The following is a 24,774-nucleotide window of genomic DNA, read 5'->3' as shown; positions in this document are numbered from 1 at the left end:
CCTGGGTCCCGAGTCTGTGAAGCTTCACTCTACTGGCTCGAGACCACAGGAGCGCCCGTGCCCGGACCTCAGTACCCACGGAGCTGCCCTCTGGAGCTCCACCCCTGTCCATACGGGTGTTGACAGGTGACTGGGGTTACCTAGCAACTGGAGGCCTGGAGGGGCGGGAGTCCAGGACAACCTACTGGGGCAGAATGGGACGAAAAAGAAACCAGCTCCAGGTGTCTCTGAAAACAGGTCTTCCCAGGAAAGAGAAGGACGTGCTGACTGATCAGCTTCTATAGTACCTGTTACCCTGTAATAAACGTCAGGTCAGTGGTTCCTTTTGGAATAAGATGGCTTAAAAATTTTTTCTTTTTTTTAAAATTTAGAGAGTGAGCATGAGTGGAGGAGAGGAGCAGAGGGAGGAAGAGGAGGAGGACGGAGGGAGGGAGGGGGGAGGGGGAGAGGGGGAGAGAGAGAGAGAGAGAGAGAGAGAGAGAGAGAGAGAGAGAGAGAATCTCAAGCAGGCTCCATGATCAGCATGGAGCCCAACACGGGGCTTGATCCCACGAACCTGGGATCATGACCTGAGCTGAAACCAAGAGTCGGACACTCAACTGACTGTGCCGCCCAGGCACTCCAAGAAGGCTTTTTCAATATCAGTAACGTGCATGGAGGCCCTCTCTACCTAGACCTGAAATAACATATAAAAGAAAGAAAAGGTTACAATACATTTAATAATGATTCTAAAAGAATTTGTATCTTATTTATCTCTACATCAACCCTCTATATTGGAAACACAGCTGTACATACCTCATATATTAACAACTATTGTAATTAGAAGCGTTATTGGTTACAATAGGCTTTATGGAACAGGTCCAGGAATCTAGTCACTGAAATTGCACTGTTTTGATGGAAAATATCCTCCATTCCAAACAATTAACTTACATACAAATCTTAAGGGAAAAATGGTTTAAAAAGTTGGACACTCTGTGTTTCTTAAGAAAGGATGGCAGTAGGTCTCTTCAGAAAATGGTGCCGGAAAAACTGGACAGCCACAGGCAAATGAATGAAACCGGACCACTTTCTTACACCACACACACTAAAAATGGATTAAACCTAAATGGGAGACTTGAAATCGTAAAAATTCTCAAAGAGAGCACAGGCAGTAATCTCTCTGACATCAGCTGTAGCAACATTTTCTAGGTATGCCTCCTGAGGCAAGGGAAATAAAAGCAAAAATAAACTATTGGGATTTCATCAAAATAAAAAGCTTCTGCACAGTGAAGGAGTCAATCAACAAAACTAAAAGGCAACCTGCTGAACGGGAGAAACTATTTACAAACGACAAATCTGATAAATGGTTAGTATCTAAAATATGTAAGGAACTGATATAACTCAATACCCCAAAACAAATAATCCAAATAAAAAATGGCCAGAAGACATGAACAGAAATTCCTCCAAACAAGACATACAGATGGCCAACAGACACATGCAAAGATGCTCAACCTCACTCATCATCAGGGAAATGCAAGTCAAAACTACAATGAGATATTACCGCACACCTGGCAGAATGGTTGACATCAACAGCACAAGAACGACAGGTGTTGGTGAGGATGTGGAAAAAAGGGAACCTCCACTGCTGGTGGGAATGCAAACTGGTACAGCCACTCTGGGAACCAGTATGGAGGTTCCTTAAAAAGTTAAAACCTGAACTACCCTCTACGGTACTACTATTTACCCAAAGGATAAAAAAAATACTAACTCAAAGGGACACATGTACCCCTATGTTTATAGCAGCGTTATCTATAATAGCCAGCTTACGGAAACAGCCCAAGTATCCATCAACCGATGAATGAATAAAGAATGTATATATGTATATAATGCAATATTAGTCACAAAAAGGAATGAAATCTTGCTATTTGCAACAACACAGATGAAACTAGAAGAGTATAATGTTAAGCGAAACAAGTCAATCAGTGAGACAAATGCCATATCTCACTCATATGTGAAATTTAAGAAAAAAAAAAAACAAACAAAGGAAAGAAAAAGGGAGACAAACCAAGAAAGAGACCCTCAATTACAGAGAACAAACTGATGGCAGGATGGGTGAAATAGGTGATGGAGATTAAAAAGGACACTTACATGATGAAAACAAATAGAATAAAGCAAATAAAGAAAGCTTGGTAGTAGGAAAAAAATGAATTCACTAATTCATTCAGTCACTAAAAATATATATCCATATAATAAAAGAAACAAAAATAATTTCACCTTTGACAATTTCAGTTCTTTAACAATATTCCAAATAAAGTATACTGTATGTTATTTTTTTATTTTTATTTTTAGAGAGAGCGTGAGTGGGAGAGGGGGCAGGAGAGACAAAGAGAGACTCTTAAGCAGGCTCCAAACTCAGGGTGCAGCCCAACACAGGGCTTGATCCCATGATCATGAGATCATGACCTTAGCCGAAATCAAGAGTCAGATGCTCAACTGAATGTGTCACCCAGGTGCCCCTGTATGTTATTATTTTCTTTTCTCTTTTACAAATAGTTTATTGTCAAGTTGGTTTCCATATAATATGTTATTGTTTTCTAATCTGACATAAAAGACCTACAAACTGAAGATGATCTATCAAAAGAAAAAAGCTTTTAAGGTGAGCTTAATTTAGGGGTGGTAGACGCGCCTGGGTGGCACAGTCAGGTAAGCGTCTGACTTCGGCTCAGGTCATGATCTCACGGTTTGTGGGTTCGAGCCCCTCACTGGGTTCTGTGCTGACAGCTAGGGCAGAGCCCGGCGCCTGCTTCAGATTCTGTGTCTCCCTCTGTCCCTGCTTCTCCCCCATTTGTGCTCTGTCTCTCTGTGTCTCTCAAAAATAAATAAATGTTAAAATGTTTTAAAAAAATTTAGGGGTGGTAAAGAATAATCATGTCAATTCCAGTAGGACTTGCTGTTTTTTCCTTTCCTCTCCCCTGCATCAGCTATCATAAATAGAACACTTGGAATTTTACAGAATGGTGGTACGTCTATGCCTGTCTAATGCAGACAAGCTTCAATAAGGAACCCCGACTCTATTGAGAAGCATTTGATGTCTAAAGAAATGGAAGATATAGACTCCTCCAAATGGCCCAGGAATTCTCTATACTGTCCACTGTCTGGCCTCAATGAGACTGAAAAGGCATCTCAGTAATGAACATATGGGAAGCAACACCAAGCTGAGGACTGGCATTATTTATTTATTTCACTTTTCTTTTCTTCTACCAGACAAAATGTCTTATTTCTAAGATTGATGGGCCCAAAAGGACTCTAAATCTATTATAGATGACCAAGGTTCTAACACTGTAAGAGCGGAATCCAAGTCCATTTTAATGAACGACTTTTCTCTCTTGGGTAAAATCAATGTATTTTTTGATATGTGACCATGTTGACCTAGAGCGTTCTTTTGTTCAAAATGACAGAAATGAGAAAAGGCCAAAGTACCCCTTTGCTATGGGGAGCTATGGATATCTAAAATTCTAAGTCTAAGTATTTGAAATCTAATAAATCCATTTTACAGATGGAAGTCTGCCTTTTACACACGTCCTTTTCAGCAACAAGTTAAAACACACACTTGATGAGTCTCAGTACTCTTGTGTGAAACTGAGATCTCAGCTTCCGTTCCTCTACTTTAACTTCTGGTCAATTATGCAATAAATACTGGGGTGGTCACAGTGATTGTGGGTAAAGTCTGTTTAACTCCCAGTATATTTCCTGAATGGGAGAGAATACCTTAATCAGGCCACAAATGTTGTTTATGTGGAGGTTATACTGCACAGAACGATGGACAGATAAAATGATGAGACATTCACTCTGACAGAACAATTCCTCATCTGTTCACATCAGGGTACAAAATGAATGTTCTAAAACAAGACTGGTAGCCAGTTTTATGGCTAAATACCAAGAAGTCTTTTTTGGCCTGGACAGTAACCTTCTATTTTCTTGGGATCTTTTATCATCTTTTCTTCCCAAGAGGAAAAGCTGAGCTGCCTTAAAAGTGTACATCACCCTCTGAAATAAGGATGTGCAAAAAATATTCTTCCCAGTAACTAACCAGTGTCTCAGTAGATCTAAAGTCTGGCCGATAACGTGCTTACCCGATACACTTGGAACAACTTCTTTCACATGGCAGGCGAGAGCAAGAACAGCTGGGTGCCACGTTTTGGAGACACTGGCTTTGCGGCAAGGTAGGAATCTGGATTTGAATTCCAGTCCCACCACCTTCTAGCTGTGTGACTCTAGACGGGGGCTTAACCCCTAGGTTCCAAGTCTGTAAAATGGAGTTAATAACTAAACCTGCCCTACAGGGGTGCTGCATGGATGAAATGAGATCATGGATGTAAACAGCAGTGCCTGGTAGAAAGTAAGCCCTTTGTATGTGTAAGGTCTCATTTTCACTGNTGAGGGGGGGAGGGGGGGAAGAGAGAGAGAGAGAGAGAGAATGAATGAATACGCACAGGAAAGCCTGAGCAGGAGGAGAAGAGCGAGAATCTTAAGCAGTCTCCACACCCCGTGCAGAGCCTGATGTAGGGCTGGATCTTATGACTGTGAGATCACGACTTGAGCTGAAATCAAGAGTCGGACGCTCAACCGAGCTACTGAGGCGCCCTTTGCTTTTGACCTAGTATATATTCTAAACTTTGCTAGTATACAGGGATGGATCTATGTTTTATAAGGACTGAAGCTTATACAATATGAGGAGGCTCACTTCAAGAACACAAAATTAGGGGCACCTGGGGGGTACGGTTGGTTAAGCATCTGAATTTGGCTCAGGTCATGGTCTCATGGTTCAGGAGTTTGAGCCTTGCGTCAGGCTCTGTGTTGACAGCTCGGAGCCTGGAATCTGCTTTGGATTCTGTTTCCCTCTCTCTCTGCCTCTCCCCTGCTTGCTCTCTCTCTCTCTCTCTCTCTTAAAAATAAACATTAAAAAATTTTTAAAAAAGAACACAAAATTAAGCGTAGTTCTCATTCTTATTTATAGAGAATAAGAGAAGAAACAGTAGCAAAAACACTAGGGCTTCAAACAAATTCAAATTTCGTCTTCTGAGATCTCTTAAGATAATCATCTGAAATAGTACTTCTGAAGAAGTGCCTCCTGATCGTCCCGTCTCAGTACATGCTACACTCCCAGCATTCACAGGGGCCAGCACAAGTAAGAGGCCTTGAATCTTAGCCTTCACCTGCTTGGTGGCAATTCTGCCTCTGAAAGTATACAATGTAAATCCGTAACTTATTTCCCTTATTAATTTTTCATTTCAGTTATCTGGCTCCTGGGAGAAAAGTGAATGCTCCGAATACAGAGCAACAGTTTCATGTCTATGAGAAATTCTTTTCACTGATCAACACCACCTTAGCATCTTTTCCTTTTTGTTCTTTGATACTGAGATAACTAGAAAAAGACAATCTTGGGAGACATTCATCAGTAATCAAAGAAGCCTCGTTAGGAAACGTATACGTGTGGGGGGCGTCTGGGTGGCTCAGTGGGTTAGCCATCAAACTCTTGATTTCAGCTCCAGTCACAATCTCATGGTTTGTGAGTTTGAGCCCTTTGTCGGGCTCTGTGTTGACAGTATGGAGTCTCTGCTTGGGATTCTGTCTCTGCTCCTCCCCGCACGTACACTCTTTTCCAAAATAAACACACATACAAAAAAGAAATGCACAGGTGTGTAGAACACACAGCAACCGGATTAGAGGCAGTTATAACTCAGAGGAGCTACCTGCTACAATGCTTCACAGCCCTTAACTGCGGTCTCCATGAGATTTAAGATGTTTAATGAAATCACACCCAATTCTGTATCTTCAAAATCTCTTCTCATAAGATGTGTTAAAACCATCCCTAATAACACAGCAATAACTATTACAAATCTTTATTTTGGTTTTAAGTATGTTACTTTTGGAATTTCTCTGGAGATCAACATTTTCTCCTAATAAACAAAGGCAAAGTTGAACACCGACCACCATTGTCAGAGGGAGGGGAGATGGAGCACCTGAAAGTTCACAGGCTTTGGAATTACTAGCAGAGTGCGGGGTTTGAAGTCTAGTTTGCCATTTACTAAACTCAAGGCCTCAACACAGTGCTTTTGCACGTGTTTCTTCATCTGTGAAACACAGACAAGAGTCTCGAGAGTCCCTGAAGGAGCCTGACACTCAGTGGTGACACATAACAGAGCAGGCTTCCACAGGGGGTGTGAAAGTGGCTAAACACGGTGTGTATACATACATACATATACTTATAGATTTTATCGAGACATTACCCACATGGTAAACTTCAATGTATTTTTGGAGGCCAAAAGTCTTTATTTCCTACCTCTTCCGTTATCACAGTTTGCCTTATACCTACATCTATCTATCTGTCTGTCTGTCTGTGTGTCTGTCGATATTCATTCAACTATCATAGCACTTCGTGACTTGTTATATTTCTTCTTTTTCTTCGATCCAAATACCAGCTTTATCACAGGCCAAGCTGAATGACCACAGGCCTCCCTGTAGGGTAAGTTCTCAAATCAGGGAGAAGGATGTACATGAGGTACTCTGAAAAGACTTTAATGTTTCCTTATTAATGAGCCCCTGGATGGGAGGGACAGTGCTCTGCTTCTCTTTGTCTCTCCGATGCACAGCGTGTGGCACAGAGAGAGCATCTGGTACATGCATTCTGAATATAAGCAGGAATTAATGAGAAATCGTCACGTTTAAAAATAATTATGATATGGACGCTGGTCATTTCCAGACTACACCACTGAAATTTATTTTATGCGCTATTTCAAACTCACAGAGTAGTTAACGATGGTCTTTAAATGCCTTCTATCATTTCTCTTCCCCCATCATTCTAGTCACACCTTCTTCAAGTATCTGAAGGAAATAACGAATTTCTTGTTGCTTTCACATTCCCTGTAAGCCCTAATTCTTGTCCATTATTTACATAAACACTTATAAGTATCTCTTACATACAAGGCCTTAGGGAAAGGATATAAAAACGAATAAACTATGGTTCTCCCATTACAGTTTAAATGGTAGCAGGGAATTTTTTTTAAGCTTGAACTATTATATTACAAACCAAAATGAAATACTGATTTTATCTAACAATGGCCCACAAGCTGTGCAGCTACAGGTTAAAGAGTAATTAAGGCTTCAGGCTCTACCTAGAAGAATGTTTGGACAGATGGTACCTTAAAAGCCAGGTGAGGGCATTTTACCTTAATCCCTACAGGGGAGACTCACAACATTGTGAGAATGGCGGTTACATATCCACACATTTTTAGAAAGTTAATGCTGGTAGCAAGCAACGTTGGAAAGTCCTAAACTGGTTAAGGAATTGTAGGTGGGGACAAAAAGGCGGCCCAGAGTTTGATGAGGAAGACAAGGCAGTGAGTGTGTATGGACAGAGCACGGACCCAAGGTAGTGTTTTGAGGAAGGATGGTTAACAGGGACAGCGCTACTAGAGAAACTCAGCAGGTTAGGGACGAGGAAAAGGCCACCGATGTGGCTGACAGGAGGTCACTGCTGCTACTCCAGGGAGCACTGTCTGACGTGAAGGGGTAAACAGGCCAGATTCCAGCAACTACACAGTAAATGGGAGCATGCAACTTACTTCACCTGTAAAAAATGTGGCGCTAAGGGACGAATGATGGAACAGTGCAGTATGGGCAGAAGGAAACCATCATCAAAAGGCTTTAGAAGCTCAGATCTTTCTTGGTCCCAGGCCACATTCTGAGGTTTCTCGACTCACTCCTCTGTTAGCTGTAAGGCTGACAGCATCCACTGAAAGCCAACTAGGCAAGGATTCTCTAGAAGAGACTTCTTTGATAACTCATTCTATCAGCATCTGTGCTCTGCTGTACAATGTATACAAAATATACATTTATTTAGGGGCACCTGGGTGGCTCAGTCAGTTAAGCAACCAACTTGGCTCAGGTCATGATCGTACCTTTTGTGAGTTTGAGCCCCACCCACGTCAGGTCTGCGGTGACAGCTCAGAGCCTGGAGCTTCCTTCGGATTCTGTGTCTCCCTCTCTCTCTGCCCCTCCCCTGCTCATGCTTTGTCTTGCTCTCTCTCAAAAATAAACATCAAAATATACATGTATTTAGAAATTGTACGCATTTACTGCTGTTAGGATGTATAGTAAATATTATAAGAACTCAGGATTCTGGGCCCTGGCTTATCTTTTCATCTCTAGCTGAAATGCCAGTGAGAACATCCCGTGAACCCCAGGCGAGAACAGGACACTGCCCAGAGGACGCTGGCCTCACTTGCACTGCTGCGCACCTGCGCATGGCCAGCCTGCCTGTCACTCGACTCCAAGCTCCACGAGGCGGTGGCCATGTCACCTGCGCACTGCTGTGTAACAGAACACAGTAAAAAAGAAGGCGCTCACTAGGTGTTTTCCAACTCACAGAATGATGTGGGTTTTTTTGTTTTTGTTTTTGTTTTGACTCACCAAGATCCACTCTTAACCAAGTTTCCCAATTGAGAGCTGAGAGGGTAACTGTCACCTTACTGCTCTATCTCATGACTACGGCAGGAATGAGGACAGCCCCCCCAGGCCTTCTGATGGTTTAACTGACCACTGGTAAGAAAAGGAGGGGATATGTGGAGCCCGCTTAAAGACGACTAATATTTTAAGACTTCTAAGTAAGAGAATGGTCTGCTTTAACTCTTGGTAAATTTTCCATCTGTGTAGCAAAATATTTTAAAAAGTCAAATTACAGCCTCTGTACAAAACCGTGCGACAATTCCTCAAAAAATTAAACACAGAATTACTACATGATCCAGCAAAACCACTTCTGGCTATATAATCCCAAAAAATAAAAGCAGGGATGTAAGCAGGTATTTGTATACCAATGTGCATAACAGCATTATTTACAACAGCTACAAGGTGGAAACAACCCAGATGTCCATCAATGGATAAACGAAATATACTGTACACACACAATGGAATACGATTCAGCCCTAAAAGGAAGAAAATGCACATACACATAACATATATAATATATAAATTCTGATATATATGTGTGTGCGTGTGTGTATGAACATGGATGAACCTTGAGAACATTGTGCCAAATGAAAGAAGTCAATTACAGAAAGTATGAGCTGTATAATTCCGTGTATATGAGGTACCAAGAACAGTCTAATTCAGAGACAGAAAGTAGAGGAGTGGTTGTAAGGGGCTGCTGAGAGGAGGGGTGAATACCTGTTATCTAACAGAGGATTTCTGTTCGGGCTGATGACGAAGTTCTGGAGATGGATACTGGTGACAGTTGCACAGCAATGTGAAGGCGTACTTAATGTCACGCAACTATACACTTAAAAATGATATATTTTATGTTATATATATTTTACCAAAATAAAAAAGGTCAAACTAAAATCAATTCTCAGGTCAATTCTAAAGTTAACTGGTATCATCTTTAATTAGTAAGTATTATCATCAATTACATTCTGTGAATTCTCTTTCACTGTCTCATTCTTAGAAAACAAAACAGGATTTGAGATCTGATACCCTGACATGACCAAGTCTAGAGTAATAACTAGACTAACAATTCTGATGAGATCCCAAACTGCAGAAGGCCAACTTTTACCAGACTTTGTGCTGACAGAAAAGCATCAACTGTACAGGTCTCCACTTCTTACCAACAAAGCTGAGATGAAGAACTGATCACTGTTTTCCTGGAATTACTATCTTAACACTGAGGGTAACAGAAAAGATGAGAGAGGATTAAACAAACAAACAAAAACAGACTAGTGCATTTCTTACCAGGGATGAACGACCCAGGAATTAGCAAAAAGTGAGTATTTTCTAAGTAGAAATGAAATAAAATAACTCAGAGCGGACAACAGCAATTAGGGAATTGGGAAGTGATGTATGTGAGTGCCTCTATCTGCCCACCCTGTATATACACAGGCAAACAGTATGATTTACGAAGTCTGTACTTCTTCCTTCCCTGTAACCCAGAAAGAAGTCTAATGTAGTACAAGGCTTCAGAGAAAGAAACCTTCTTTAGGGGAACATGAGAAATGGCTGAAATGAGGCAGAATATCCAGAAGAGAAATCTTAATGTCACTGTGATTTTCTCTCATTTTCCTATAGCCTCCAGATTTGCCTCAAGAAATCTTTCTGCACCTCAGAACTTCCTCTCCATCTTCTTAGTTTTGGGTCATGTTTGGTGCCTTAAATGATTCAGCAACGTGCAACACTAAGGTATGTGACCACAGAAGGCATTCAATGCTCCAATATAGTATTAGCTACTTATTCTTTTCGAAATATTTCCTTAGAAAAGATACTCAACATTGCCAATCATTAGGAAAATGTAAATCCAAACCACTGTGAGATATTATCCCTTCACACCAATTAGGAGGGCCACTATGAAAAAACAGAAAATAACAAGTGGTGGTGAGGATGTGGAAACATTAGAACCCTTGTGTCTTGGTGGTGGAAATGCAAAATGGTGCAAACACTACGGAAAACATATGGAGTATGCAGGTTCCTCAAAACATTAGAAACAGAACTACCATATGACACAGCAATCCCACTTCTGGGTATTTATCCAAAAGTATCTAAAATAAAGTCTCAAATATCTGCATACTCACATTCATTGCAGCATTGTTCATAATTGGATGCGAAAGCAACTTTAACATCCAAAATATGGCAATACATACAATGGGACACTATTCAGCTTTAGGAAGAAAAAAAATCCTGATGCGCACTACAACAGAGATGGAGCTTGAGGACATCAGGCTAAGTTAAGTAAGCCAATCACAAGGAGACAGACACTGCCTGACGGCACTCACAGTCAGCACCGAGAGTGGTCAGAGCCCTGGGAACAAGACGTGGNACGGCAACTGTTCAGCGGGCACAGAGTTCCCACCGTGCGAGACGAGAAAGCTCTCAAAGCCTCTTGAACAACAGTGTGCATACAGTTAACAACACAATAATGGACACTTAAAATTGCTAACAGGGTACAGTTATGTCGTTGTGTGCTTTTGTTTGTTTGTTTGTTTGACCACCAGCACACACACTCAAAACCAAAAGCAGCCGTTGTCAACCCAGAAAAAAGTCTTCTTGGAAAGACCAACTGTGGTAGTTGTATGTATGGTAATTTATTGCTGTATAAGCCATTCCAGGGTGGAAAGTAACTTCGCCTAAAGTACTACAAGAACAGTCACATTTCCCTCTTCCTCGTTCTACTAGTACAACAGGTTGGGAAAACAGGCTTGTTCTTACTCATTTAAAAAAAAAACAACCCAAAAAACAAGACTCAGAAAAATGTACTTTAAGCCTAAACCAACCAGAGAATGACAGCAATAAAAAGAATAGTGGTGTTTGTGCTCTGTATCTTTTATTTATTCCCATGTTAATTACTGGACATAAATCTGATTGTAATAAGCCATTTCTAATCTTCAGTAGTGAAAAAATCATATATACAGACACACTGGGATAAGTAAACTATAAGGCAATTGGAAACTCTTGTTCTCTTCTCCCTACCACACCCCAAATATTTAATTCTCTCAAAAATTATATCATTCTTCAAACAAAGAGGTAACTATAACTCGTGGAAATTTAAACTTATCTGACAGAATCTCCATAGAGGAGTTCTTTCAAAACCAATACATCCAGCATCTGCCCAGCACTAAACAGAAAATGTGAGCGCGCTTTCTGTTTGCTACATAATCTACTCTAACACAGTATGCCTATTTAAAATGAGAGAAAGTATCCCAAACTGAAGATCATAATAAAACTCATCATAAAAAACTGTAAAATACTCCCCCCTACCCTGGGTCTTCAAAATATAGTCTAGTTGACAAGCTGTGTGGATCTGTCATCCTTATTTTGAGATGGTCTCAAGAACTAAACTTATCAGAGCTGAGAAAGGTAACAGGTTATGAACTGCACTTAAGGAGACACAAATACACTTTCAGGAGACAATCTAAAATGTTACAAATACCATCACAAAAGAGATTATAACTTACCATCTCCATACAAGAAACAGAATTATTAGAATAAAAATGTCAAGTTCTTAAATTCAGGGTGTTATTTTCTCCCAGTATAAAACCATTATAACAAGGCTAGATAATAACTAGGCATCAGAAAAACTTGGGACATTTATTTTGCAAAGACTAAGAACAACCATTGTGCTCAGAAATGCCACAGTGTGAGTGATGAGTAGATATGATCTCTGCCATCAAGGAATTTGTCATTCAACAGGGGAAGAAAAAGAAACCCCACAAAAAACCTAATCAGAAAAAGATTAGATAGTATATGATATGGAGATTCAAAGGAAACGACTTTACACTGGTTGGGAATTCAGGAGTTCTTTGTTGGGGTGCCCGGACGGCTCAGAGGATTTAGCATCCCACTCTTGACTTCGCCTCAAGTCATGATCTCACGGTTCATGAGTTTGAGCCCCAAGTCAGGCTCCGTGCTGATAGTGTGGAGCCTGGTTGGGATTCTTTCTCCCTTTCTGTCTCTCTCTCCCCCTCCCCTTCTCTCCCCTTCCCTCCCTCCCTCTCAAAATAAATAAATAAACTTACAAAGAAAAAAAAGTTCTTTGTTAAAACGGCAGTATCTGAGATGAACCTTGAAGAATGAACACAAAGACTCTAGTGAGAATGGACAGAAAAAAGATAAGGAGGGACTCCAGATAGGGAGGAAAGAGTAGGAATGATGATCCAAAAGCAAATCCCCAGAAGTATGTGCCAGCAGTGGTACGTGGTCTAGGGGAGTAGCCTTTGGGGCACACAGACGATATGGGACAGAAGAATGTGGCAATGGGCTAACCCGGCCAGATGTGGGGCGGTGGTGAAGGCACCTCGTCATTGGATGGTCTCGTGCCACCCAGCCTAGATTCCCTGTCACTGTGCTCTATCCTTGTGGACTGCTAAAGCTGGGGAAGACTCCGCCAGCTGAGGAGGAAGAGAAGAGAGGCATTCTGGGCAGAAGACACAGAGGCAGGAAACTGTGTGTGTGCAGACCTGTGCCAGGGCCAGCTGTGGAGGAGGGGATGCAAGTTTAAGGAGTCTGTGGGCTGGAGCACGGGAGAATGGACAGGGCTGGAAACGGGTCACAGAGGGACTTGTATGCTGTGGTGAGGGCCCTTCTTTTGGACTCTGACACAGAGGCTACAGCAGTCGCTGAAGCTGAGGCAGAAGGATCAACGTGGCCCCCTCTCAAAGGGGCTCTAGAGAGTACCTTCACCCGATTCTTGTGGCAGAATGGCCCAGTATTGCTCTCTTGGGCACAGGGACAGACAGGGCTCTTCCTAAGCCACAGAAGAGATAGAGGTGGGGGGCATACGGATCCACCTCCTGTTGACAAGGACAGGGAAAGGCTGAGCGGCCAGGACGCAAGTGGGCACTCTTCACTAAGGATGGGGCAGGACTTAAGCAGAAGATGAGGGCTGACACCTAGGAGACTAAGGCCAAGGGCTCTTACCTAAGTGCTCACAGGTGTCAAAGAAGACTGTGCTTTAAATCATTAGTAACAATGTAATAAGAGGCGACAAAATAAAATTTTCCATTAAAGACGTTTCTCTATCTTTGTGTTTAAACGTGAGCATGCATGCTTGTGAGGATGCTGCCCATCCTCTTTGTCAGGCTGTTGTTAGTCTATCTTTGTGGGTCTTGCTTACTACCTTTGCATCTTGTTCTTTCCCCTCTTCATTCCTCCTATTCCTTCTATGCCCCCTCAACAAGCTATAAAAATGAATAAAAAGGAACAGGGGTGCCTGGGTGGCTCAGTCAGTTAAGCGTCCAACTCTTGATATCGGCTCAGATCATGATCTCACGGTTTGTGGAATCGACGCCTGTGTTAGGCTCTGTGCTGACAGCACGGAGCCTGCTTGGGATTCTCTCTTTCACCCTCTCCCTCTCTCTGCTTTTCCTCTGCTTGTTCTCTCTCTCTCTCTCTCAAAATAAATAAACATTAAAAATGTTTTAAATGAATAAAAGGTTCTATATAAAATATTTCTTGTTAAAGATGACTAAGGTATTTTGTAACTCTGTAGCATGTGTTAACGTAGTTGTTTCTTGTTGTTGCTTTATTAGTTGTGTGCCCCCCCAGCCTCGTGAAGTCAGCCGCGTGTAAAAAAAAAAAGGTTTCCCATTTTCTAGTGTCTCTAGAATCTAGAAACCATGGTAGACAACTTCAAGTTAACTCTGGTGAAGATTGCTAAGAGTCTCTCATTTTATGTCACCTTCTCCAAATTTCAATATTGCTCACGGTACTTTACTTACTGTCCCATCTGACTCTGACCTGTCCTTTTCAGCCTCAAAGTCTCATGTTCTCTAGCTAATCAATCTGACTTCACACGTAGTGTATGCCTTTGAGGGCCCCTGTGCCTTTGCTCAGGCTCCTTTGCAGCCTGTTTGGAAGGCCTCTCTCCCCCAACCCTCACTCTCTCACCTTGTATAATCTCACTTTTCCAGAAGACCGGAACAGAGAAGAACTATAAAAACAACTACAAAACGATTAACAGAATGGCAGTAAGTAACCTACTTATGATTTCTTTAAATATAAATAGACTAAATGCTCTAATCAAATGATCTAGAGCAACTGGATGGATTAAAAAAACAAAATCCATCTATGTGCTGCCTACAAGAGACTCACTTCAGATCTAAAGGCATATACAAACTAAAAATTAAAGGATGGAAAAGGTATTCTTTGTAAATGGAAGCAAAAAAAAAAATCGAGGTAGCAATACTTATATCAGACAAAATAGACTCTAAAACAAAGACTATAACAAGAGACAAAGAAGGGGATGATCAATTCAATAAGAGGCTATAACAACCGTAAATATCTCTGTGCCCATCATAGGGACACCTAAATGTATGAAACAAATATTAAAAGACATACATGGAGAAACTGACAGAAGTATGAAGTCAAGGGCTGTAACCCCCCGCTCACATCAATGGATAGATCATCCAAAGTCAACAGGTTAACAGTGGCTCCAAATGACACGCTAGACCAGATGGACTTAATGGAGATATACACAGAACATTCCATCCCCAATCAGCAGAGTACACATTATTTTCAGGTGCACAGAGAACATTCCCCAGGATAAACAAAGGTTAGGTCACAAAACAAATGTCAAAAAATTTAAGGCGATTGTAGTCTTATCAAGCATCTTTTCTAATAGTGGTAAAACACTAGAAATCAATTACAAGAAAACAAAAAACCTGGAGGGTAAAAAAGAGAAGAAAGACAAATATGTGCAGGCTAAACAACATGCTACTAAAAAAATAATGGGTCAAAAAAGAAATCAAAGAGGAAATAAAAAATTTACCTTGGGATCAATGCAAATGAAAACACAATGGTTCAAAAACTCTGGAATGCAGCAAGAGCAATTCTAAGAGAGAATACAGAGTGATACAGGACTACCTCAAGAAATGAGAAAAATCTCAAATAAATGCTCTAAACTTACACCTAATGGAACCAGAAATAGAAGAACAAAGCCCAGAGTTAGCAGAACAAAGGAAATAATAAAGATCAGAGTGGAAATGAATTAAGTAGAGACTAAAAGAACAATGAAAAAGATCAATGAAACTAAGAGCTGCTTCTCTGAATAGATAAAATTGATAAAACTTTAGCCACACTCCTCAAAAAAAGCGGGGGAGGGCTTAGACAAAATCAGAAATGAAAGAGGAAAAATTGCAACTGACACCACAGAAATACAAAACAATTGTAAAAGACTACAATGAAAATGTATATGCCAACAAATCAGACTGCCTAGAGGATATGGATAAATTCCTAGAACCTACAATCTTCTAAAGCTGAATCAGAAAGAAATAGAAAATCTGAACAGACCAATTACAAGTAATGAAATTTAACTAGTTATCAAAAAATTCCTAATAAACCAGAGCCTAGGATCAGATGACCTCACAGGTGAATTCTACCAAATATTTAAAGAATAGTTCTCAAGCTATTCTTCTCAACTCATTCCAAAAAAATTGAAGAGGAAGGAATTTTTCCAAATCCAATCTATGAGGCAGGCATTGCCTTGACACTAAATCTAGACAAATACCATGAAAAATCTTAATAAAGTGGGTTTAGAAAGAACATATCTCAACATAATAAAGGTCATATGTGACAAACCCACAGCTAAAATCATATTCAATGGTGAAAAGCTGACAGCCTTTCCTCTAATATTGGGAACAAAACAAAGATGTCCACTCTCACCACTCTTATTCAGTGTGGAACTGGAAATTCTAGCCACAGCAAGCAGACAAGAAAAAAGCCACCCAAGCTGGTAAGGAAGAATGGTCACTATTTGCAAATGACATGATACTATAGCATACAAAAAACCCTAAACTCCACCAAAAAACTATCAGAACTAAGAAAAAATTCACTAAAGGTGCAGGATACAAAATTCTGTTGCATTTCTATATGATAATAATGAGATGGCAATAAGAGAAGCTGAGAAAACAATCCAGTTTACAATTGCCTCAAAAAAAAAAACAAAAACCCACAAAAAAACCTAGGAATACATTTAGCCAAAGAGGTGAAAAGAACTGCACTCTGAAAAGTGTAAGATATTGATGAAAGAAACTAAAGATAACACAAGTAAATGTAAAGTTACACCATGCTCATGGACTAAACGAATTACTATTAAAATGTCCATATTAGCCACAGCAACCTTGAGAAAGAGGGATAAGCTCTCAGGCATCACCACTCCAGATTTCAGGCTATGAGCTACAGTCATCAAAAACAGTATGGCACTGGCACAAAAACACAAACAAATCAATAGAACAGAACAGAGAGCCCATGCCTGTATGGCCAATTAATCTATGACAAAGGAGGCAAGACTATCAAGCTGGAAAAGACAGTCTCTTCAACAAATGGTATGGAGAAAACTGGATCCCTACATGCAAAAGAATAAAACTGGACCACTGGCTTATACTATATACAGAAATAAACTCAAAATGGATTAAAGACCTAAAGTTAAGACCTGAAGCCATAAAAATCCTAAATGAAAACATTAAGTAGTCAACTCTTGGACCCTGGTCTTAGTAATATTTTTGAGGGGGCTCTGTCTCTTTAGACAAGGGCAACAAAAGCAAAAACAAACAACTGGGACTATGTCAAACTAAAAAGCTTTTGCACAGGGAAGGAAGCCATCAACACAATGAGAAAGCAACCTACTGAAAGGGAGAAGACCTTTGTAAATCTGACAAGTGGTTAATATCCAAGATATATTAAAAAAACACGTATGCAACTGAATACCAAAACCAACAAATCCGATTTAAAAAACGTATGGAGGGCCTAAGCAGATGTTTTTCCAAGGAAGACATCCAGATGGTCAAGAGACACATGAAAAGATGTTCAATATCACCCATCATCAGGTGAATGCATATCAAAAAACCACAATGAGCTATCATCTCACACCAGTCAGAACAACTAGTAACAAAAAAGACAAGAAATAACAAGTGCTAGTGAGGAGGTGGAGAAAACAGAACCCGTGTGAACTGCTGGTGGGAAAGTAAATTGGTACAATCACTGTGGAAAACAGTATGGAGGTTCCTCAAAACCTTAAAAATAGAAAATCCATATAATCCAGTAATTCCACTGCTAGGTATTTACCCTAAAATAATAAAAACACTAATCCAAAAAGCTATATGCACTCCTATGTTTATTGCAACATTATTTACAATAGACAAGATATGAAAGCAACCCAAATGTCCCATTGACAGATGAGTGGATAAAGAACATGTGGAGTGTGTGTGTGTGTGTGTGTGTGTGTATCTATACACAAACCACACACAATATAACATCACTGAGCCATAAAAAAGAATGAAATTTTGCATTTGGAGTAACATGGATAGACCTAGCGAGTACTATGCTAACTGAAATAAGTCAAGCAAAGACAAATACTTTATGATTTCAATTATGTATGGAATCTGAAAAATGAATAAACACACAAAAAAACAGAAACACCCATAAACACAAGGAACAAACTAGTGGTTGCCAGAAGAAAGAAAGGAGAAGGGGGATGGGAGAAAAGTGAGGGGATTAAGAGGTACAAACTTCCAGTCATAAAGTAAGTCACGAATGAAAAGTATAGGGAATAGAGTCAATAATATTGTAGTAACTTTTTAAAAAGTTTATTTATTTGAGGGGGGGAGAGAGAGAGTGACAGAGAGAGACAGACAGAGCGACAGAGCGAGAGAGCGAGAGACAGAGAGAGAGAACACGCAGACATGAAAGGGAAGGGCAGAGACGGAGAGAGAATCGCAAGCAGACTCCAATTTCTTAGTACTTTAAGAAAAAAAGAAGTTGGCAACTTAAATTCAAACTATATGTGGTGAACAAGGGACCAATGTTTAAAAAAAAAAAAGTTAAGATATATATGTATATGTCATTATCAGTCTTCCATTCATTATCTAAATAATGGAGAGTTTGTACTATCATGAATACTTGACCTACACCAAAGCCCTGTCTTCAGTATGGGAGTATCTACAAGGGCAGGTCTTAGCGATGTTGAGTTTCCAGTGAGGAGGGTTACTCTGCCATCACCCTAAGGTTTCACCACGTGGACCCTAAACAAGGCTGAGGAGCATCAACCCAAAAGCCTGATTTATAGATATACCATCAGTAAAAGGCATCTGATCTCAGACTCCTTTTGCTTACTTTGCTTTGTGACAGCTATTAGCTCGCTTAGGCTTCAGCTTTGAATAACAATTTCCATCACAAGAACTTCATGCATTCGAGATGGGGAGAAAAAAGAATGGGAAGGGAAAGCATAATCTTAATAGGCTCCACATTTACTTTTAGGGGCAAGAATTAGGTTGTTTCCATTACTAGTTTCTTGAATCTTTAAATAATTCTGTTAGTTTATGAATTTGACTCACTTATATTTATAATACAACTTGCTCACTTCCATGCCTACCAGTGGTATACTGGGAAGTGCTTTAAAAACCCAGCTCTTTTGGGGGGGGGGGGGAAAAGAAACACACATAATGTTTANNNNGGGGAGAGAATAGTAAGCATCATAATGTTTACTACAAATTTTACTAGTATCGAGGATATGTAGCATATAATCTATAAATGATAATAGAATATACAACACTCTTTACTGTGAATTCCAAATAGCCAACTGATTCTTCTAGAATGCTTCTGCTAATTTTTGCCAAATTCTTATATTACAACCAACCTATGATTACAACTGATGAAAAATGGTTCCAATATGAATATTGGTTGAAATTTTCATTTAAGTTAATAAGACAAAGATGGAATAATGAAAATGTAGGAAGATGCTATATGCAGAAATATAACGGTCAATCTGTGAGTGACTTTTTTTGCTGAACTGGATATTATCTTTTGTGTATGCATGTAATGGCTACTTAATGTTAAAACGTCAGGTGGCAATTACTAACATTTTCTCCATTACATGTTTTTTCCCCCAAAATATCTTCATTATTTTTTCTTAAGTCTAAAGTGACAGCCAACAAAACAAATCAAGCCTCGATTTGTAGCTTTCCTGGGTACCAATAGTCTCACCATGGCTGACTTCCATGTAACACGACTGAACATGGACTTAGAGCTGCAGAGTAACCACCACTAGGTGTCTGTCACGTAGGCAGACACAAGACATGAAGAGCCTCTAGTGCATAAGATAATGGCAAAATGCAGAATAATTAGAAAATGATGACTTTTAGTCTTCCTTGCCTTTTTAAATATAGTTTAATCATAAGTCTATGTAATTTTTAATCATGCTGTGCTCATCAACTGGCTCATAAAATTCTTGAAACGGAAGAGCTGGTTTTCATTGGTTGATAGGAGGGGACTCTAGCACACCACGTTCCTCACCTTCTCTTAAACCCTGGTAGCCTGGTTCAACAAGAAAAATCCCCCCAAAGGTAGCATGTACCAACAGAGATTTTTGAAATGCACCTTTGCATTCTTGTTGTTATTCTCTCATTAAAGCTACTTTTAGAAAACCAATAATGAAAGGCTGAAATCAATTCCCTATTGACTGATCAATACACCCTGTATTCAAATATTCTGCACTAAAGTGGCTTTAAACGAAGAGACAAATGTTTTCCAAACAATAAAATCCGTTTAAAATTATTATTTTAGATTTAAAAAACAATGAAAGGTGTGCCTAAGTTGGGGTAACACAGGAGGTGCTACTTTAAGTGGGGCAGTAAAGATGCATTCATTTTTGGTACTCCCCTAAATGTTTGTCACTTTATACTTCAATTTTACTTTTTTTTTTTTTAACTTTTTTTTTTTAATGTTTTATTTATTTCTAGGAGAGAGAGAGAGAGAGACAGTGTGAGCAGGGGAGGGTCAGAGAGAGAGGGAGTCACAGACTGAAACAGGCTCCAGGCTCTGAGCTGGCAGTCAGCACAGAGCCCGACGCGGGGCTCGAACCCACGAACCGCGAGATCATGACCTAAGCGAAAGTCAGACGCTTAACCGACTAAGCCACCCAGGCGCCCTCAATTTTACTTCTTAAGCGCACAGGAATTGCCATGGATTTTCCATCGAAATGCTTATTTAACTTTCCAGCTAAGGAGTGTGAAGCTGGACACAGTAATTCACAATTATACCTGTGTATTTTTCAAACTACTTATTCCTCTCCTGTGGAATAGAAGCCATATGACCCTCCCTGGTTATAAAAAAGGTTATTTACTATTTATGGACCACTGAGGTTCTAAGCTATAGAAGCCTATCGGCATAGGACAAGACACATGTGTATACTCGTTCTGCTTTTACAAGGTCCACGGCAGTGTGAACGCCCTTGGAGGGCTGGCGTCCGCCAAACACGGGTCTCAGCAAGCGCTATAAACAGAGAATGCTTACTTATTTAAATAGCTGATCATTCTCTCTCCAAAGTCTCATCCTTTAGGCCCATTTAATAATCCTTTCTTCTCTCCTCTATTTACAAAGCGAATGGAAACTTGGGGAACAGCTGATGACAGAGGAGAGTTGAGTGAAAAAGCTCAACGCGCTTGGCTTGTCTGCCTGAGCTTTTGACAATGGAGGTGGTACTGTAAACGTAAGCCTGGCTTTTCTGATGTGTGATCTTCACTGTGGCACGTCAGACAATCCAGTTTAACTTCCCTAGCACAATTATGATTTTATTCAGTCTGATACCTGTGACTGAAATATGAATTAAGTTCGGAAACACTGTAAAGATAATGATGGCTGGACTGCATTTATATTGACCAATGGGGCATCAGCCAGGTGGGCACACAGAGCGAGGGAGAAGGGCTCAAGTGTGACTTAGGTGCTGCTCTTGGGTCTCAGCAGGCTCTCAGCTGCTGAGACAAGTCCAGCTGGCCCCGACACAGCTGGCACTGGAGTGGTCTGCATGGGCCATGCACAGTTCTCTGCCATCAGAAAATTTTACTTTCTTCAAATGACCCTGGAGGAAAGGATATTCATGATCCACTTCCCCACCTTTTTCATTTCCCATTTTCTATCTGAAGGAAAAGCTCACTGTCTGAAGACCTCAACATATGTGAAGAAAAGAAGGTGACTTTCTGCTGCTTACTGTGAGGAAGAGAGCTGTTGACTCCCTACCAAATATTCACTGGGCCAGGTATTTGCTGAGTGCATTTACATAGCTCATTATTTCTTCAACAACCATGCAACTCAAGATCGAGATTGCTAAATTCTGTATAAGGAAACAGGGTTTCAGGGACAGAAAATAATTTGCCCAGGTTCAAAGAGCTTATAAGAAGCAGGATTCAGACCTGGCTTCTGTCTGATTTGATTCTGAAGTCTTGCTGCCTTTTACAAAACAATTTAGTAAGCAAACAATACTTTTAAAATATTAGATGGAGACCATCAAAGTGTATCTGGGCTTTTCATTTGGTTTTTAACTTCTGCCTCCCCTTTCAAAACACATTAATTTTCTAATTAATAGGAACGTTATTATAAGAATAAGACGTGACAGGGTGTTTATTGTTGCTGCCTCTTGGGTGGTTGTAGGATGCAGTCTTAGGATTAAACCTACAGGAAAAGGATGGCAGAGTCCCAGCGTGACATATCTTGACGTGTTTTATGGTTTAAAGGGGGGAATTACCAAGGTTTTGCAAAACTTTAAAACCTTGTGCAAGACCTTGATAGTAAAAAAAACATACATAGCTGTTTTAAAGTGTGAAAATACTGCCTACCGAGCAGTGCTCACAGAATTGTCTCGTTCAGCTTCAAAACTGGAAACAAGTAGCTTAATTTCTCCACCCACCACAGTATCAGCAGGTCGAAATACAACCACTTGGAAGCACTATACAACTTTAACCAATTATTTCTCCTAAGAGCTCTACGAATGTTATTCTATCCATTTGCTGATACCAAAAAATGTAGAAGATACAAAATTGAGGTTAAACAAGGTTTAAAAAAAATGTTTTAATGTGTATTTATATTTGGGAGAGAGAGTGAGTGAGTGCAAGCAGGGGAGGGGGCAGAGAGAGAGAGGGAGACACAGAATCGGTAGCAGGTTCCAGGCCCTGAGCTGTCAGCACAAGGCCCAACATGGGGCTCGAACTCACGAACCATGAGATCATGACCAGAGCTGAAGTCGGACACCCACCTGACTGAGCCAACCAGGCGCCCCTGAAGTCTTTTTCTTTTTTCTTTTGGAGACTAACCTGAGTTTTTGATGACTAGTGGCTCTCAAAGGGAAAAGAAGGAAGACAAAAGAGACAAGGGCTACAGAGGCAGACATTGAGAGCAGACACTCGTTGATTGCTTAATGATATCATTTTGATGGAGAAACCAGGAAATAAAGACTGACTTTCAGGCTGTGTTGACATTAGAAATGGTGTTGTATATGTTATGTGTATTTTTAAGTTCTTAAAAGAAAGCTGTATGTGTAAAAAATTTTTAATATAAAACCTAAGCTTAACAGTAAATGTATGAAAATTAAAAATGCTATGATGATAATATGCAAAGAGGTAAGCTAGGATTTTATGATTGATGGGAAGTTTCCGGTCATATAGCTACACAAAGATATTATTTTTCTAAAATCTGCCTCTTTTGAATATCACATAGAAAGGCAGAATAAAAACAATGAACTCTGAGAGGATGCATTCAAAAACACATTACAAGAGATAATAATCTCCCCAGCCCTGAAGGAAAGCAGTATATGAATACTTTCAGAGCAGATATTGGCCCTGAGCACCCACAACACTGTTCATACTTGCTTAATACTGATTTTTTTTGGCACCACAAAGTCCAATGTTTTTAAAAATATTATTTTCTTAATTTTTTTTTCTGTAGGCAAAAATATCAAAGAAGAGAGGCAGAAAATGATCTCCGAGAGAAAGAAAACCCCAGGAAGAAAGCTGTCATGTTCCGTGTTTCAACTTCACTAAAGAATTCTGACTAGAGGCTTGAGCCTTTCAAATCTCTTGTCATTCAGGATATGAATCTAGTGGCGTGGCCAGTGGAGGCCTCGACTTAATCAAATATGCTGACTAGCTGAAATGGGAGGTGACTTACTTCCTTACTTCTGGCTTCCATCTTTAGTTGGCTTCTCACTTGCAAATTATGACAGTCACTTGCTGTGCAAGCAATGAAAATTCCAACGTAGGGAAGGAGAATCAGTGGGCACCTAATTGAGTTTCACTAGATGAAAAGTTACATCACCCTGCCTCACCTCAGTCTCCTCGGTCTTCAGGGAATTGTTGAATTTTATATAAAGCCTATTTATAAACCACTGCAAGTGATACTTGCATTCATCTTGCACTGTGACATCATTTCCTCATCAATAATTTAAGCCTAAGAAATGGATTAAAGGGACTCTGAAGGGACTTCTCACACATGAAAAAACAGAAACCAGCTAAACTCTCCAAAAGATTAATTCAGGCTTCTTACCTTGTTCTTTGATCTGACGAATTTGCTTCACAGTTTCTTTTAAGATTGCACATTTGTCAGGTTTGAAGTTGAAGTTGTCTATGTCATTAAAGTTTGCAAAAATCAGCTCTGCAAGTTCTTCGATATATTTATTTTCCTGCTCACGGTTACGTTTCTCAGTGCTCCTCTTGGGACTACAAACGAGAAACATGGTTTTTATGATGAATTTGAAAAAAAGCTACGATAAAAAAATCAGCATGTTCCATAAGTTCTAGTAAAAAGACAGCAAACAAAAGTTACTTACACAAACATGTAAGTACTTTGGGGGAAAACACCTGAATTTGCCCTGCATGTTGCATGTTTTGTTGAAATCAAACCTCCCCCAGCACATGATTTTATGTCTACTTGTGTGATCACTTGTTCACTGTGCATAATGTCTCGCACTGGACAACACGCCTCACAGTGACAAGGGTCAGGATGGCTTGCTTATCACTGTGCTCAACACAACACCTGGCAGGAGTGGGCATCGAATTTATTGTTGAATACATAAAGGGATGTGTTACAAAAGTAAGGGAGATTATGTTATATAGTTTTAAAAATTTATGTAAGATTAGAAGAAGAAGAAAGGGAACTTAACCTAGTTATAATAGGAATGAAGAAATAACAGTGATTTTTGGTAAAGCATAAAAAGATAAAAATAAACCTTCATCGTTTCACAGACTTCTTTAGGACGTTGGTAATCAAACCAGTCTTTTTAGATAATGCGAAAAAAACCACAGGACAGCCAGAAACAAAAGCGAAACTGACCTAGGGTGTTTGTTAACTGTCCAGTCTGAATGATGTACGAAATATAAACAAACCGTCTAAGTTCAACTAAAGTTTTAAAAAGTTAATGGAAAGGAGGGAAAAATAAAAATTGGTAAGATCTTCTCATTTGAGATAGCAAGTTCCCTTGGACACTAACAG

The 24,774-nt window shown here is 40.0% G+C and overlaps 1 protein-coding gene across 2 annotated transcripts in view; it reads right to left on the bottom strand.

Moving 5' to 3' along the window:
* The window catches only part of NCOA2 (nuclear receptor coactivator 2), a 103,332-nt gene that overhangs the window by 76,889 nt on the left and 1,669 nt on the right, over positions 1-24,774 (bottom strand). For both annotated transcript variants that reach the window (XM_077752452.1, XM_077752453.1), the window contains exon 2: positions 23,830-24,002. In XM_077752452.1, coding sequence (XP_077608578.1) covers positions 23,830-24,002 — 173 coding nt within the window. The remainder of the gene's footprint in view (positions 1-23,829; positions 24,003-24,774) is intronic.

The sequence above is a fragment of the Crocuta crocuta genome, unplaced genomic scaffold (assembly GCF_008692635.1).
Source record: "Crocuta crocuta isolate KB4526 unplaced genomic scaffold, BGI_CrCroc_1.0 scaffold141, whole genome shotgun sequence".
In the NCBI taxonomy this organism is placed as follows: Eukaryota; Metazoa; Chordata; class Mammalia; order Carnivora; family Hyaenidae; genus Crocuta; species Crocuta crocuta.
The sequence above is the reverse complement of the archived record's forward strand: the minus strand, read 5'-3'. Positions and strand labels throughout refer to the sequence as shown.